This window comes from Abramis brama, assembly GCF_963993115.1.
Source record: "Abramis brama genome assembly, chromosome: 20".
Lineage (NCBI taxonomy): Eukaryota > Metazoa > Chordata > Actinopteri > Cypriniformes > Leuciscidae > Abramis > Abramis brama.
In genome coordinates, this window is record NC_139982.1 from 33,580,452 (window position 1) to 33,599,122 (window position 18,671).

Here is an 18,671-nt window from a genome sequence, read left to right on the forward strand (position 1 = left end):
ACTGAGAAATCTGAACTGAAAACATGAACAAATCTAGATGGACTGATACGTATGAAAGTGGACAAAAAGTAACAAAAGCTTTTTTCCAATTTGAAATTAAATAAGCAAAAACGAGAAAACGTGCCTTTATTTGTTTTTCCGTTTTTTTGTATAAATGGACAAAAGTAGCTTCGACTACACTAGTTTGTCCAAAACAGTGTATAAATTATTTCAAAATCCATTTAAAAAAAGTAGTAAATAAAAACAAATAAAAAATAAACGCCTTCACAGTTATAGACAAACCTGCACACACATGCTAACAGAAGATTCACTGCTGTGACAGAAGTGTGCTGATTCTCCTGCTAAAGTCTTCCCATGTGATTATGTGTGGCTTTAGTTCCTGACAGCATTCTCTGTGAAACCGGTCTAACTCGTTTTTATCGCCATCTATGGGATTTAGTTTCTAGGTTAAAGGTTTATTTATGAACACAGTTGTTCATTTACTGTTTTCAAGAACAGTGATACAATAAACAGGGTTTTAGGAGACACTGAGACAAAGGGGCAGATGCTGGTTAACATCCAAATCAACTCAAGTATAAATAAAACTAAACAATCATAATATAAATGGCTTACTTATTATTATTAAAATAAATGATTAAAATTTCAGATCTACTGATCTATTCATATACAAATGCAAATGAGAATATTGTTACTCAGACTTTATTAGATTTTTCATTTTGTATTCTGATTGACACAGATCAATAAACAAAGTAGAATAACATCTCAGGTAAAACAAAAGAGCATACATCAATATACAGAATAATATACAGTATATAAGGACAGGGACTACATGCTTCCACTGGAAGAGTGCCAATGTTTTTACATGATTATCACAATTGTGATGATGGCAAACAGAGACACATAAAATAATTCACATAATAACATGTATTTCATGAAATACACATTTAAATTTAACAAAAGAAGAAAATCTGGTCAAAAGTAGCTTTGACTACACTAGTTTGTCCAAAACACTCCTGACTCTAGAGTTTTCCAATCTTCTACAAACTTAAAAAAAATAGAAATAAAATCAATATAAAGTAAATTAGTGTATGTTTTTACCGTGTCAAGTGCATGATCTCTGTCCACATGTCATACTAACAAGAAACCACAGGAACTGTCATGTGAACAGAGTTAGCTAACAATGTTTTCTGGGATCACAGCCCTGGACAGATGCTGGTGGTGAAGCTGGAAGTAAACATAAGGATTAGTGTCTTAATGGGCCTGATGATGGGAATCTTCTCTGTCTGACAGCTGACCCACATGTCCATCATATGAAGTGTTCAGCTCTTTTAACCAAGTGAGTCCAATGAAGCTAATAGTCGGGACGTAATCTTTCATTGGAATTACTCCTGCGAATTCCCTGTTCTGGTAAGCTTGAGTCTTTGAGAAAATGAGAAAATATCAAGACAACAGTCATATATATATAATTACAATTATTTAATTTATATCAATGTATTGAATCAGTGAAATGTATTTTTCATCCATCCAAGTTCAGTCCAGCTCCTTATCTAATCTATTATAATATACTTTATTATAATCATAAGCAATATAAACACAATTTAATGCAGTAGGTATAATATAATATAATATAATATAATATAATATAATATAATATAATATTGTTCAATATATATATTTTTAAATAAAATCATTCATTGTTAATGCCTTATGGTGGTATAATGCCCTTTTCACAAGATGTAAAATAAGTCTCTGATGTCCCCAGAGTGTGTGTGTGAAGTTTTAGCTCTAAATACCCCACAGATATTTTTATATAGCATGTTAATATTGTCACTTTTTGAGGGTGAGGAGAAACACGCCGTTTTTGTGTCTGGCCCTTTAAATGCAAATGAGCTGCTGCTCCCGGCACAGGGGGCGGAGCTTCAAGAGCTGGTGTCCTTTTACCTCACACACACACTGAACATTTCAAAAACTTTTAGCCTTTTATCTTCAAACCGGAGTCAGACAATGATGGAGAGACTCAAGAAGAAGTGACAACATGTAGAAGCAAAATGACATTTATGAATGGTTAGTTGATGAGTTTATGAAGCTGATGTGTAGTTATCTTCTAGTCATTGATTAGCATATTCTGTCATGATAATCTATAAATCGTGTTCAGGGGGCGGGGTTTATGTAAATTCTAGGGTTGGTGATGTCACTAACCCGGGAGGAATGTGGTGTAGTCTCTACCAGCCGTTTGTTGTAGTCCTTTCTTTAAAAGCAAATTTCTCCCTTTGCTCTGAACTTTGAGCGTTGTAACTTTGCAGATGTTGTTTATGCTCAAACAGCAACATTACACTAGCCTGACTACATCAGACTTCGTATTTCCGCTCAATTTCAGTTCGCGTCTGAGATAGCGACCTATCTCCCCGTTTTCCTCCGGCCTCAAAACAGCCGAACAGAGGGCAGGCTGAGAGCCGTGACGTAAACGCTGATTGTACTGTGGATGCGTATAGATTTACTTCACATAATCTGCAAAAGTCGTTCACAGCCATGTTCACTCCGGTATTTCGCTCGATGGTTTTGTGTTCGCATCATACATGTGTTTACAGTGGAAGTTAGATGCGGCTGAGCATGCGCATAACACACACCATAACCAAACGTTATGTGATTGGCTTACAGGTAACCAATGATTTTAAACTTCAGACAAGCGCCTTTCAAGTGTAAGAAAAAAATATTTGCAGCATTTAACTGTTAGGTTAACTGTTATTCGTAAGTGTAATTCATGTATTGTGAAGCTGCAGCTTCATGCTAACGCAAAATAAATAGGATCTGTATTCCTCTGACTTCCATTTTTGCGAGCTAACACTTTTGGCACGGTTTTTACGCACAAATACGGCCAAAAGCATTGCAGGCCTGTGAACAGCAATTGGCGACCGAAAACAACAGAGTTGTTTGCCCCATGCACACAAGTCATTTAGACATTTGCAACAGTTAATTTTTTTACACAAAGTTTGATTTTATGCAATGAATCTGTTTTGCAGTTCCTATCTCTGTTGTTTTCGGTTGCCAATTGCTGTTCACAGGCCTGCAATGCTTTTGGCCGTATTTGTGCGTAAAAACCGTGCCAAAAGTGTTAGCTCGCAAAAATGGAAGTCAGAGGAATACAGATCCTATTTATTTTGCGTTAGCATGAAGCTGCAGCTTCACAATACATGAATTACACTTACGAATAACAGTTAAATGCTGCAAATATTTTTTTCTTACACTTGAAAGGCGATTTACACCTTTACAAATCGCCTCGGTTACGACTGTAACCTCGGTTCCCTGAAGAGGGAACGAGCGTTGCGTCGAGAATGACGCTATGGGGAACGCTTTGCGTGATGACGTCTTGAAGCACATGTAAAATCAGTCCAATGGTGTAGCGGGACGTCAGAGGCGGGTGACGTCACGTACCAGGAAGCTATAAAAGCCGGCCCGAAACAGAAAACGAAAGCTTCGTAAAAGTCTGAAGTCGAGCTGACAGGCATGAAGGAGATATGGCAAGGCGACGCAACGCTCGTTCCCTCTTCAGGGAACCGAGGTTACAGTCGTAACCGAGGCGTTCCCTTTCAAGGGAACTCCCGTTGCGTCGAGAATGACGCTATGGGGAACGTCTATACCAACGCCTCCATAGCTACGAATGTCTGTCCTGTGTGTAATCTAATAGAGCAGAACTAGGATGACAAAACATGAGACCCTGGAGCAGAGTCTAGATCCAAAGAGTAAAACCTGACGAAAGTGTGCGGTGAGGACCAGCCTGCCGCATCACAGACATCCTGTAGTGAAACTCCTGAAATAAGGGCCTTAGAGGCCGCCATACTCCTTGTAGAGTGCGACCGGACAGCCAAAGGAGAAGGCTGCCCAGCCGCCTCATAAGCAAGTGAGATAGCCTCGACCACCCACTTGCTCATCCTTTGCTTAGACACTGGACCTCCTTTGTTAGGGGACCCAAAGCACACAAATAATTGATCACTTTTTCGCCACAGGGCAGCTCTGTGGACATATGCGTCTAACGCCCGCACAGGGCAAAGCAAATTATTAGCCTCCTGGTCCGCATTTTGAAAGGGAGGAGGACAGAAGGCCTGCAGAACAATAGGTCTGACCACATTAGTGGGGACCTTGGGGATATAGCCCGGTCTCGGATGAAGAAATGCTTTGATCATACCCGGAGCAAACTCCAAGCATGACGGAGCAACCGACAACGCTTGGAGATCCCCTATTCTCTTGAGAGAGGAAATAGCAAGAAGGAAAAGAGCTTTCAGCGTTAAAAACTTCTCAGGAACCTCCTCAATAGGCTCAAAGGGGGCCAGGGACAAGCCTTGTAATGCAATGGACAAGTCCCATGGTGGCACCCTAGAGCGAACTGCAGGCCTCAGCCTCCAAGTGCCACGAAGGAAACGAGATATCAAAGGGTCTTTCCCCACAGACATTCCACCCAAAGGAATGTGGTAAGCACCTATGGCCGCCACATAAACCTTTAAAGTGGACGGGGTCAGACCTGCAGTGAACCGGTCCTGCAGGAACTCCAGCACTGTACCAATTGGGCAGTTAACTGGGTCCAACCGACGGTCACTACACCAAGAAGTGAAGACTCTCCACTTCAGGGCATAAAGTTTCCTCGTGGAGGGAGCTCTGGACTGTAGAATGGTCTCAACAACCTCAGTTGAGAGACCTGACTCTATGAGCTGGGCCCCCTCAGAGGCCAAGCCCACAGGTTCCACAGTTCTGGGCGGGGGTGAAATATTGAGCCCCCTGCCTGGGACAGAAGGTCTCTCCTGACGGGTAACTCCAGAGGATGCCCGTCGAGGAGGGAGACCAGATCGGGAAACCATACTCTGCCCGGCCAGCGCGGGGCTATAAGAAGCAGGCAAACCCGGTCCCTGCGAACTCTCTCCAGAACTCCCGGGAGCAGAGCAACTGGGGGAAAGGCGTACAGACGTAGCCTCGGCCACGTCTGAACCATAGCATCCAGTCCCAGAGGAGCTGGATGCGTGAGGGAGAACCAAAGTGGACAGTGAGACGTCTCTCGAGACGCAAACAGATCCACTTGTGCTTGGCCGAACTCCCTCCATATCAGCTCCACCACCTCGGGGTGGAGCCTCCATTCCCCGGGCCTCGGCCCCTGCCTCGACAGAGTGTCTGCTCCTATATTCTGGACCCCGGGGATGTAAGCTGCCCTGAGTGACAGTAACTTCCCCTGGGACCACAAGAGGATATGGCGTGCCAAGTTGGATAACGGGCGCGAGCGCAAACCCCCTTGGTGGTTGATATAGGCGACTACCGACGTGTTGTCCGTGTGTACTAACACATGGTGTCCCCTGAGATCTGTGATAAAGCTCCTCAGAGCCCGGAAGACAGCTAACATCTCTAGGCGATTGATATGCCAGGAACGATGATGGTCTTCCCACAGACCTTGAGATGAGCGACCCTCCAGGATCGCTCCCCAACCCGTGAGGGAAGCATCCGTCGTTAGCAGTTTGCGACGACAAGGAGCTCCCAACACTGGGCCCTGGGACAGGAACCAAGGTTTCTTCCACATAACCAGGGCACGTAAGCATCGCCGCGTGACCCTGATTGTGCGAAATGGGTTGCCCCTCGGGGAAAACCCCCTGGTCCTGAGCCACCACTGCAGGGGCCTCATGTGCAGTAGTCCAAAAGGTATCACGTTGGAAGCTGCTGCCATGAGACCCAACAGTCTCTGGAACTGTTTGACAGTGAGTAGCTGGCCTAGCTTTACACCTTTCACAGCTGCAAGGATGGACTCTATACGTGGCGGTGACAGGCGCGCCTGCATCGACACTGAGTCCCAAACCACGCCTAAAAAAGTGGTCCTCTGGAGTGGAGAAAGCACACTCTTCTTGGCGTTCAGCCGTAACCCCAACTCTTTCATGTGGGCGAGAACAACATCTCGATGTTGAACCGCCAACTGATGCGACTGAGCTAAAATCAACCAATCGTCGATGTAGTTCATGATGCGAATACCCTGGAGGCGCAGCGGCGCCAGAGCTGCATCCATGCATTTGGTGAAAGTGCGGGGTGATAAAGCTAGGCCGAATGGAAGAACCCGATATTGGTATGCTTTGCCCCCGAAAGCAAACCTCAGGAACTTCCAATGACACGGACGGATGGAAATATGGAAATATGCGTCCTTGAGGTCTATCGTGACAAACCAGTCCTCGGACCTGATCTGTGGCACGATCTGTCTCAATGTTAACATTTTGAACTTGAGCTGCATGACTGACTCGTTCAGAACTCGAAGATCTAAAATGGGACGCAATCCCCCGTCCTTCTTTGGAACTATGAAGTACCGGCTGTAAAACCCGGCTTCCCTGTCGGAGGGAGGTACATATTCTATGGCCCCTTTCTCTAACAGAGTGTTTACTTCCTGTTCCATAACCAGAACCTGCTCGGGGCCCACCACTGTGGGCAGGACCCCCATAAACCGAGGTGGGCGTTTCTTGAATTGTATCTGATACCCTTTTTCTACGGTCTGCAGGACCCAACGAGAAACATTTGACAGTAGCTTCCACGCTGTCAAAGATTCTACTAGAGGTACCAGCCTCTCGAGACTGGTTTCTGGATTTTGTTGTTGTCGAGTAGTCAATTCGTCGCCCTGTAACGGCGCACCGGCAGGGAACGACCGAACAGACTGCTCTAACACCCTCCTCGGAGGGGGCGGGCATCCCGAGGCCACTACGTTTCCGGGTGGTCCTTGAGATATGTGCTCGCCGGAGACCGCTGCGCCCTGTAACACCTGAGGCGGCAGGGTTGGCAGAACGGTCCCCTGAGGGTACCGAAGAGAGACGGGCACCGTAAAAAGAGGTGTTAACCGCTCTGCTTCGGGGGGGACTACCCTCATTAGTCCTGAGCCCTCGGACGTCAGGATTTCTTCCCAGCAGCCTTCTTGGCAGTAATAACGGTCCGCAGATCCGCTCTACCCCTCGAAGACTGCTGGGTTTGAGCGCGCCCTCCGTGTCCCCGAGATTTTTGTGGGGGAGCACGGGAGGACACACTCTGCTTTTGAGTGGCACGATGATCAGCGCTGTTTTTAGAGGAGTGAGGCTGCTCCCGCTCAGCAGCCTCAATGAAAGAACGGCGGGGGAGAAGTTTCTGGAGTGCAGCAGCCTGTTTTGAAGCTTCTTGCGATTTAGCTACCGCACTGTTCACTGCATCTCCAAATAGCCCAACAGTAGAAACCGGCGCATCTAAAAGAACATGTTTTTCTCTATCTTTGATGTCACTCAGATTGAGCCACAGATGCCTCTCAGTGGCCACCAGGGCTGCCATAGACCGCCCGACTGATTTAGCGGTCTCCTTGGTGGCCCTGAGAGACAAATCTGTGGCTCTACGCAGTTCAGCTACTGTGTCAGGACCAATACCCCCGCCCTCCTCTAAATCACCCAGTAATTCTGCCTGATAAGCCTGCATAAGGGACATCGTATGCAGACACGCTGCAGCTTGACCAGCGGCTGCATACGATTTATGAATCAGGGAAGATGTAAACTTTACTGGTTTAGTGGGGAGTGTAGGAGTCTTCAAGGAAGATGCCGTTGCTGGAGAGAGATAGTTCGCCAACGTCTCCTCCACCTTCGGCATCTCCCCATAACCATGCTCTTTATATTTATAGATGGAAGAGTAATGGGATGTTTGTGGTGTGTATACTCTGTATGACATTGGTTTTCCCCACGATCTCGACACCTCGGTGTGGAGATCGGGGAAAAACGGAAGACTCCTGCGCTGAGGCTGTGCACGAGATGGCAGGAAGCGTTCGTCGAGTTTGCTTTTCGAACGAACGTCCTGCCTATCCTCTGGCCACTCAATAGAAAGTCTGTCAACTGCTCTAGTAACTACATCAAGCAGCTCTTCAAATGCATGAGACTGAGGTGGCGAATCCTCAGACTCAGCTTCAATACTGACAACATCCAACTCCTCAGAGCTGGATAGTTGTAGTACTGGTGCCTCTATCGGGGGGGAAGAAACCGCAGCGCGTGCTTCCACACCCTGATGAGAGGCACTGGATCTGTCAGTAAGAGGCTGAGATAAGGCAGAGCCCGTCTCAACATCCACTGACAGATCCATTTGCGAACCCCAGGTCTGAGATCGCCGCCGAGCCTCAGCCGCGGCGGGACCCGAGCCCTGGGGAACGTGGTCGGGATTGAACCGAGCCAACCGGGATCGGAGCGTCCGCAATGGAAGCGCACAGCAATGCACACAGTCACCACCCTCGAGTGCTGACTGGGCATGCTCCTCTCCCAAACAAACAACACAAAGAGTGTGTGTGTCACCTCCCGTTAAATAACGCGGGCAGGGATGGACACACACTCGATACTGCTGCTTGCTCGCCATATCTGAATAAATATATATATATATAGACAGACAACACCAAATAACAAGGACAGATTTCAACACAGAGCGCGACTGAAGACTCAGAAAGCTTTCGTTTTCTGTTTCGGGCCGGCTTTTATAGCTTCCTGGTACGTGACGTCACCCGCCTCTGACGTCCCGCTACACCATTGGACTGATTTTACATGTGCTTCAAGACGTCATCACGCAAAGCGTTCCCCATAGCGTCATTCTCGACGCAACGGGAGTTCCCTTGAAAGGGAACTTCTCTTGCGCATGCAAATTTAATTTACGCTTGCAATCTTATGTACACTTTCACAAATCTTACCCTGCGCATGCAGTACTTTATGACATAATTTTACCTTCATATGAGACCAACTTTCACTAAGGAACATAAAGAAGTGTTAAGTTGAGAGAAAGGGCGTTGCTCGTTGCTATGGATGATGTCATCACACTCACTAACTATGACCACAGTGATTGGCTGATGGGGGAAGGGTCTCTGTCAGTGATTTAATCATTGAAATATTGTAAAATGAGGTATCATGTTGCCAAATTCAAATAAAGGCTTAAAACTGTAGGCTTAATGTCTAAATAAACTAGTATGTTAAGCTAATTACAGAATTTAATTATGTTTTATAAGCGAAGTGGATGAGAGAAGTGGGGGATTGGGAAAGGTCCACGAGCCGGATCTCAATCCCGGGTCACGCGAGCTTGTCTGCAATGTTTATTGCCAGTACATAAATTAACCTTTATGTTATGTCCCCACAGTTTAAATCTATAAATCAAAATATTTATTGAATTTATGAAGAAAAGGCTCTATCGCTATTGAATCAATGGTGTACAGTGTCTTTGAGGGGAATGCTGAGGTGGATTGCCAGCAACAGCCATTAGGATTGTTTGTGATTTGGTCTTGGTGACTTAGGAGTCCTCTTGACTACTCCTAACGTTTTACAGATTTAGGGGCTAATTTTTGTGCTTTAATGCTTTGTGAAATACTCTTAGAGCAAATATTTAGGAATCCTAAAATTAGGTCTGACACGCCCATTATTTTTAAGAGTTTCTCCTAAATCGGCAAGTTAGGAGCTACTGTTAGCCTTAAGATGTTGTGAATATGTTTTCTTTGCATTTTTACAGTATAGACGACAATGTTGTAAAATGATCCCTATTCACACGGATCCACAAAAACGACTAAATACATTGTATTCTGCTGTAATGAACTCTAGAGAGAAGCATTTCGTATATGCACTATATTAGCATATTCATTATATTTACTTAACCTGTTAGTAATGTCCTGATTATTTAATGTATGTTTAAATAACTTCATCATGAAAACAAGTTATGACAGCCACTGTGTAAATGATTATATTTCAAAAATGAATTGGAGTAGAGCATTAATTTATCATTAGATTTAGAAGTTATAATATATTATAAAAAGAAGCAATTTTGTGTTTACAGGGTTCCCACTCCTTGGTTAACTTCAAATTCAAGGACCTTTCAAGGACATTTATAAATAGTTTTTCTATATATACAGTATATATTATAAATAGTTTTTCTGCGTGAGAAATACAATGTGTGGCGAGAGTACGTGACAAAAGACCGAAATGAGTGACTGTCACGCTCAATGCGAAGACACTTGAGAGCCCTGTTAAGAACGTTTGGTGACATTCACAGTAATTTATGAAAACATTATTTCTGAATGTTCTTTTTTTTATATAATTTTAAAAACATTATTCTTATTTATGTGAAGGTCAGCAAAACATTAAGAGAACATTCCAAATTATCATTTTACAAACATTATGGAAATGTTACTTTTGAATGTTTTGAAACAAATAACAAGTATTAACATTTAAAAAAGACGAGCCAAACGTCCAACTGAAACGTTACAGAATAATATCTCCATTAATGATGTATTAATAATGTTTTAGTGCTGATGTTCTGAGGACATTATTAAACACCAGATAACTCTGGACAAATGTGTAATGTTACTGGAGGAGCGTTTGATCATAACTCTGAGAGAATCTTTCCAGAACGTTCCCTGTTAGTATAAAATACTGGTTAAAACTGTGATCATAAACTGACACTTGACTGCTGTTCCTCTGTGGGGTTTAATCATGTAACAGATATAAATAATGACAGAAAATAATACAATATACATTCAGTTTAAGAGCAGAATTCACTGAAGAATTACTAATATAAAATCACTGCTATAGAGAAAACAAGAGTTTGTCTTCAGTGACGACATGAAGAGTCAGATTAAACATTATAAACTAACACTGTTTTTACCTCTTACAGGTAGACGTTCAATCCTATGCACTGTAGATTCATGTTCAATGCCATAATCCCGCAGTGTTTGATGATCCTCCAGTTCTCGGCCTCTGTAGAGTAGTCTGTAATCTTCACCTGTGAAAAACAATGAATGCTTGAGAATCATCAGTGTATAAACCTCATTAAGAGCTGAAGACGATCATCTCATCATTAAGAGGCTTTTCCTGTAATTAACATCATTTTACTATAAATATCATGGTTGAAATATGGTTACTGTAGTAAATAAGGGTAATTTGTATAAGGATAAAACTAACAGATGTTATTCTACAATCTGTTGTAGTTCAGGCCTTTGGGTTGATCAGAGCTGATGAATAAACATTCACATGTTGATTCAGTTTTTCCTGTTTATATCATTTTCGCATATGATAATTAATGTTATTATTAAACGAGTGACAGAAACACACACGGACATTAACACATAACTCTGAAGAGTTCGACTTACCTGGAACTGTGGGATCGACTCTTCTTTTGAACTCTCCAATGGTCATGTTCTTCAGTTCCTCTGAATCCATACGTACTGGTGTTGTCTTTCCGGAACGGTCTTTGACATTAATTGTGCGTCTCTCTATATGTGTTAATCAGCCAGAGAAAGATCAACAATAACACAATTATGAAGAATAAAACAACAGTAAAAATGCAAAAAAAAACAATTCCAGGATATGCTTTTTTTTTCATTGGTTGTTGCGTTGTCTTACCCAGATACAATAGTGCTATTTTCTGATTGGCTATTGTGTAGCCCCTTTCTTTTTTTTGATTGGCTGATAAGTTGCAGGCTCGACTAAGAACTCCAGGGGAGACGCGCTTGACTCCTGCCGGTTCCACAGTGAGAGCGGCGCGGCCGGAGAAGTTTTGCCTGCTGCGGCATATTAAATATATTATAAATAGTTTTTCTGCGTGAGAAATACAATGTGTGGCGGGAGTGCGTGACAAAAGACCGAAATGAGTGACTGTCACGCTCAATGCGAAGACACTTGAGAGCCCTGTTAAGAACGTTTGGTGACATTCACAGTAAGTTAAAACATTATTTCTGAATGTTCTTTTTTTTTATATAATTTTAAAAACATTATTCTTATTTATGTAAAAGTCAGCAAAACCTTAAGAGAACATTCCAAATTATCATTTTACAAACATTATGGAAATGTTACTTTTGAATGTCATGGTCGGAAGCCCCTCCCACGATTGTTAATTGACAGCAGCGTTTCAACAGACCCGCCCTCGCTCGTGAGCGAGCTGTCAATCATAGTCCGCGCGGACCGGAGCAGTCATTGTTGATACGCTGGAGCACTGTCTATGAGCAGAATGGCGTCAAAGCGATTGTGGTGTTCTGTTCTCGGGTGTAATAATGAACACAGCATCATTCTGATGTTCCTAAATCCGAACCGCTGAAGACGCAGTGGCTGAGTTTGTTTTCGAAGGGAATATTCCCCACAACAGCAATGCTTTCATGTTTGCGCAAATCATTTCACACCAGACTGCTTTACAAACGAGGGTCAGAAAAGCTGGTTTTGCTAAGAAGCTGTTCCTGAAAAAAGGATCGGTACCAACTATTCGTGTTCCTGCTGCACCTCCAGAAGAAGAAGTGAGTGTAACGTTTTATTAACCTTTATATTAATCTTTATAATCTTTGCAAATAGCTTGCACGCTTCACGATGAATGCGGCTGTTTACACTCAGGGGACATTACAGCATGTTTTCTATGTACAACGTTCTCAATATAATTCATAATCCCACGTTTATAATGAACACCGCGTTACGGTTATTGTGTTAGAAACGGTGTAGGCACAGAACAGAGGGGCGGGGTCAGCAAAGCTCATTATCATTTAAAGACACATGCACTTAAACGGCGTGCTGAAAACAGAGCTGTTTCTGACCAGGTAAAATGAGTGTTTTCTTACAATACTAATGAGAATTTTTAATTAAAGTATATTAGAAATGTTTTATTTAGCCCCTAAAGAATCATATTGTACAAAAATGGCATTATATGACCCCTTTAACATTTTAAAAACACAAGCCAAACTTCCAACTCAAAGCTTTCAGAATAAAAGCTCCATGAATGATGAATAAATAATGTTTTAGTGCTGATGTTCTGAGGACATTATTAAACACCAGATAACTCTGAACAAATGTGTAATGTTACTGGAGGAATGTTTGATCCTAATTTTGAGAGAATCTTTCCAGAACATTCCCTGTTAGTATAAAATACTGGTTAAAACTTTGATCATAAACTGACACTTGACTGCTGTTCCTCTGTGGGGTTTAATCGTGTAACAGATATAAATAATGACAGAAAATAATACAATATACATTCAGTTTAAGATCAGAATTCACTGAAGAATTACTAATATAAAATCACTGCTATAGAGAAAACAAGAGTTTGTCTTCAGTGACGACATGAAGAGTCAGATTAAACATTATAAACTAACACTGTTTTTACCTCTTACACATAGACGTTCAATCCTATGCACTGTAGATTCATGTTCAATGCCATAATCCTGCAGTGTTTGATTATCCTCCAGTTTTCTGCCGCAGTAGAGCAGTATGTAATCTGTACCTGTGAAAACGTACTCGGTTACTAACGTAACCTCGGTTCTCTCTAGAAGAGGGAACGAGTACTGCGTAAGAGTATCTTACGCTAGGGGAAAAACTCTTTTTCACGAAATATTGAAGCAAAAAATTATCCTTAATTTTGAATTAATGTAAAGCGCGTTGCAGCAGTACACAGCCATGGGCGAGACGGCTCGCTCGCTCATTGGCTGCTCGGCGGCAACTGCATAAGCCTATCGAGCGAGGCCTGTGGTGACGTCAGGCCAATGCCCTCCTTGCCACTTCCCGCCGAAACGGGCGTGGCTTAGCCCTATAAAGGGAGCTCGAAAAGGCTGATTCACTGATTTTTTCATCGCCGAAGCGAACCAGAGTGAATCGCACGCACGGCAAGGACCGCAGTACTCGTTCCCTCTTCTAGAGAGAACCGAGGTTACGTTAGTAACCGAGTACGTTCTCTTACGAGAGGTCTCTCGTACTGCGTAAGAGTATCTTACGCTAGGGGACCCAGTGCAAAACGCCGTGCGTGCTGTGATCAAACACCAATAAACCTGGAAGCAACCCCAGGGTTTACCATGCATAATCACTCGGACTTTACAGGGAGTCCTGGAACAGGAAGGGAATCCTCCTGCCCCTATATGGTGACGTCCACAGACGTAATAACATGACATCACATAGACAAGGCGGGGAGCCTGAACTAATGTGGGAAAATGTGGGTCTTACGCAATACTGCCCATATGACAGTCGGCAGCGCACTGCGCTAGCGATCTCAGTATTCTAATCAGACAACTGATTCGGCTATACCGACAATAGCTTAGCCTGTAAGGCGGGAACCTCTAGGTTATAAACCCTAATAAATGTAGACGGCGAGGCCCAGCCTGCCGCCATACATATGTCCTGTAAGGAAATCCCACTAGACCAAGCCCACGACGAGGCGACGCCTCTCGTGGAATGCGCTCTGACACCCAACGGGCACTGAAGACCCTTGGCAGTGTATGCTAGCGCTATAGCATCGACTATCCATCTGGACAGGCTTTGTTTCGAAACAGCCATTCCCTTGGAACGTCCACTGAACGAGACAAACAGCTGCTCAGTCTGTCTGAAGACAGAAGAGCGAGACACATAAGCTCTCAGAGCCCTAACAGGGCAAAGAAAACTCGAGTCCCCTTCCTCGCCCGACACCGGGAGGGCAGACAGGGAGATGACCTGAGCCCGAAACGGTGTGTTGAGGGATTTTGGCACATAACCATGCCTAGGTTTGAGTATGACTCTTGAGTCGCCTGGCCCAAACTCTAAGCACGCTGCGCTCACTGAGAGCGCGTGCAGGTCACCTACACGCTTCACTGAAGTGAGAGCCAACAAAAACACTGTTTTGAATGACAGATGCTTGAGGCTAATCGTTTGGATGGGCTCGAAAGGGGGACCTTTCATGGCCTCCAAAACCGTAGAGAGGTCCCACATAGGGACTGAGGGAGGTCTGGGAGGATTCAGCCTCCTAGCTCCCCTGAGGAAGCGGATGACTAAATCGTTCCTTCCTAGTGACTGACCGAGCGTTGTTTCAGAGAACGCTGCGATAGCCGCCACATAGACTTTGAGCGTGGAAGGGGCTCTGCCCTTATCCAACAGCTCCTGTAGGAAGGAGAGAACATCCGTCACCTCACAATCGAGGGGTGAACGACCCCGAGCTGTGCACCAGCTGGAGAATACCGACCACTTCGAGGCGTAAAGTCGTCTAGTCGACGGAGCTCTAGCCTGAGTGATAGTATTTAGCACTCCCACTGAGAGATCAGTGGCTACCCGTTGAGCGCCCACACGGGGAGGGACCACAATTCCGGGTGAGGGTGCCAAATCGAACCGCTGGCCTGCGAGAGGAGGTCCCTCCTCAATAGCACTGGCCACGGGGCAGTGTCTGCTAACTGCATCAGAACTGGGAACCAAGGCTGATTCTTCCAGAGCGGTGCTACAAGCAGCACTGAGCATTTCGTTTCCCTGATCCGTTCTATCACCTGAGGCAGGAGGGAGACGGGGGGGAAAGCATAGAGCGGACAGCGCGGCCACGTTCGGGACAGCGCGCTCTCGCTCTTGGAAAAGAACGTGGGGCAGTGAACGTTTTCGTGGGACGCGAACAGGTCCACCTCCGCTCTGCCGAATCTCTCCCACAACAGCTGGACTGTTTGCGGGTGTAGAGACCATTCGCTTGTAGGAACATTGTTCCTGGACAGTCTGTCTGGACCCAAATTCTGTAGCCCAGGCACGTGCACTGCTCTCAGCGAGCGCAAGTTGCGCTGAGCCCATATCAGGAGGCGTTCTGCCAGCCTGTATAGGTTTCGGGATCTGAGACCGCCCTGGCGATTTATGTAGGACTCCACAGACATGTTGTCCGAACGGACTACAACGTGTTGGTCCTTGATTCGGGGACGAAAACGCGTCAGCGCGTTTTCCACTGCCAGCATTTCCAGGCAGTTGATATGTTGGAGCTTCTCTCGTTCTGACCACAGGCCGAAGAACGGTCTGCCCTCGAGCAGCGCTCCCCATCCCGAGGTGGAGGCGTCTGTCGACACCACTTTCACTCTCAAGGAAGTCCCCAGGCTTACACCTGATTGGTACCAGTCGCTCGCTGCGTCCATGCACCTCGTAAATGTACGAGGTGCCAGGGATAAGCCGAACGGCAGGACTGTATACTGGTATGTCTGGCCCTCGAAGGCGAATCTCAAGTATCGCCTGTGACGTGACGCTATCTGTATTTGAAAATACGCGTCCTTCAGATCTATCGACATGAACCAGTCTCCTCTGCGAATGTGCGCGAGGATTTTCCTGGTCGTGAGCATTCTGAAACTGCGTTTCACCAATGCTTTGTTCAGCTGTCTTAGATCCAGTATGGGTCTGAAACCCCCATCTTTCTTGGGAACCAGAAAGTATCTGCTGTACAGCCCCCCTTCGCTTGAGATACAGGCTCTATAGCCCCTTTGCTCATCAGTTTTGATATTTCGGCACGAAGTAGGTGTGCTACTTCTGAATTCACCGTAGTTTCGACGCGCGCTGTGAAGCGGCGAGGACGTCGACAAAACTGTAGCGAGTAGCCTCTCTTTATAATGCCTAGCACCCATTCCGAAACCCCTGGAAGCGCTGCCCATGCGTCTGCATGGATGGCTAAGGGTTGGATGCGAAGTGCGCCCTGTCTGCTGGGCGACAGAAGCGCTTCGGTGTGCTGTAACATAGGCGTCATGCCTGTGACATTCGAGGCGGGGAGCGCGCTGATCACAGCGGGCAGAGCGCTCGTCCCCGACCCGACTACGGTGCTTAACCGAGTGAGGGAGGGCTGAGCGAGTCCCGTAGGACTTATGGTGTCTGTGAGTAAGTGTGGGCGCGGCGAAGCGGGCACATTTACTGCTTTGGACGCGCTGTCTGCCTGCGCGTACAGGTTTCGTTTTTACAGAAACCATGTGACATGTGTGACATAGTGTTTGTGGGCACTGGGAAGTGGGCATCAGCACTACATTTATAGCACCATCGGCCGTGGCCGGAATACCAGAAAATACACTCTTTACAGGATATATCTGGGTAGCCGTAAAAACGGCTTTTGTGTGCAGGCAAGCGGGCAACTGTACGGGCTTGCGCGTTGCAGAGGACGCTCAGACAGTCGCAATTCCTGGAACTGAAACAGCAGCGCGCTTGGGTGAGAGTCCGGCTGCAGCGGGACTCACACACCGGCACTTTCCTAGGCGTGCTAGGATGTCTTCGGGGCTTCTGGTTTCACCGCAATCCTCGGCCGTGGCCCGCGCGGAGCGGGGTGTCGGTTGGTAGAGCGAGAGCGGGTCTCGAGCTGCGTTCCTGTCGGCGTTGCGATGAAGCAGCAGGAGGCGGGGGCTGTGGCTGAGAGCTCCGCGGGGTCGGTTTAGTACGACCCGCTGCAGAGCTGGAGCGCTTCGGGAGGAAGTGCTTGAAGGCTTGAGACGCTTTCTGGACCTCGGCGAATCTCTCTACGAAATCGTTGACAGAGGATCCGAAGAGGCCAGCAGAAGACAGCGGGGCGTCGAGGAACGCGGTGCGCTCAGACTCAGCCATCTCTGAGAGCGTCAGCCATAGATGTCTCTCAGCCACAGTGGTGGAAGCCATACACCGTCCCATGGCCTGTGCAGCAGACTTAGTAGCGCGGAGAGAGAGATCCGAAGCACTCCTTAAGTCTGAGAGGCAGATTGCGTCAGGTCCCATCTCGTCCAGTTTACGGAGGAGATCTCCCTGGAAGATCTGCAGTGTGGCCATGGTGTGTAGTGCAGCCTGCCCAGCGGCGGAGAAGATTCGCGCGAGCAGCATTGACGTCATGCGGCAGGCTTTGGATGGCAACACCGATTTCGTCCGCCGTCCAGCAGAGAGCGGGCAAAGGTGTGTCGCTATCGCCTGTTCCACCGGCGGAAGTGAATGGTAGCCTCTGTTTTTAGCATCGTGCAGTGTAGCGAATGCTGGTGATGCAGACGAACGTGTTCGTGCTAAAAAGGGAGCGCTCCAGGCCTTAGCCACCTCTTCATGAAGCTCAGGAAGAAAAGGAGCGGGCTTAGATTCCGGAGAAGTGCGCTCACCAGGGAGGAAGCTACCATCCAGCCGAGTCCGAGAAGGGGGTTCCGGTGCGGGCCACTCGAGGCCGAGGCTCACCGCGGCCAGCGAGAGTACGCGCATCAGCTCCTTCTCGACGTTAGCTCTTCTGTTAGGCGTACGAGCAGGAAGCGCGAGATCCACGGAGCTCGCCCAGTCTTCGCTGCCCGAAGCTAACAGAGAGCACGTGTCATCCTCCCCCGACGCGGCTTTCGAATCAACTTCCTCTAATGAAGCGGCGGCAGCCAGCGGTCACTGAGCATCAGGAAGTGATTCGGGCGAGGCTGGTGAAGCAGGCGGGTGAACCGGCGAGCTCAGTCGGGCTGGAGAAGGTTCCGGGATCCGTTGAGAGCGGCGCTTTTTACGGCGTGGCAGTGCAGCGGGGAATGCAGGCTCGGAGAATACTGCCAGGCGAGTCCTCAGAGTCACCATCGGTATCAGCTCGCAGTGAGGGCAGCCGCAGTCAGCGAGCGCGAGCGCGAGCGCTGCATGATCTTCACCCAGGCAGGAGACGCAGATGACATGACGGTCTCCCTCGCTGAGTGGGGCTCGGCACAAGCCGCATGAAGGCATCTTGAAAAAGACGTGAGCTCTTTTACGAGTGTGTGTCGCAGGGCGAGCACACACATACACACAAAGAACAGTTGGAATATAAATGAAAAGGATATAGGCGCCGGATAGCGCAGCAGCTTCTCAGACGACGCGTTGCTTCTTCTCGTGATCCAATGATGCGTGAGCTTCACTGAAAAGATGAAAAATCAGTGAATCAGCCTTTTCGAGCTCCCTTTATAGGGCTAAGCCACACCCGTTTCGGCGGGAAGTGGCAAGGAGGGCGCGAAGCGCCCTCATTGGCCC

At 46.6% G+C, this 18,671-nt stretch overlaps 1 protein-coding gene across 1 annotated transcript in view; it reads right to left on the reverse strand.

The window, feature by feature from the left end:
* Nucleotides 1-690: 690 nt before the first annotated feature.
* LOC311071199 (uncharacterized protein) overlaps nucleotides 691-18,671 on the reverse strand; it is a 38,384-nt gene continuing 20,403 nt past the window's right edge. Inside the window, exons 12-15 of the mRNA XM_084095430.1 lie at nucleotides 13,120-13,236; nucleotides 11,129-11,251; nucleotides 10,645-10,761; nucleotides 691-1,419 (exon numbers count right to left, since the gene is read on the reverse strand). Coding sequence (XP_083951556.1) covers nucleotides 1,352-1,419; nucleotides 10,645-10,761; nucleotides 11,129-11,251; nucleotides 13,120-13,236 — 425 coding nt within the window. The 3' untranslated portion in view covers nucleotides 691-1,351. The remainder of the gene's footprint in view (nucleotides 1,420-10,644; nucleotides 10,762-11,128; nucleotides 11,252-13,119; nucleotides 13,237-18,671) is intronic.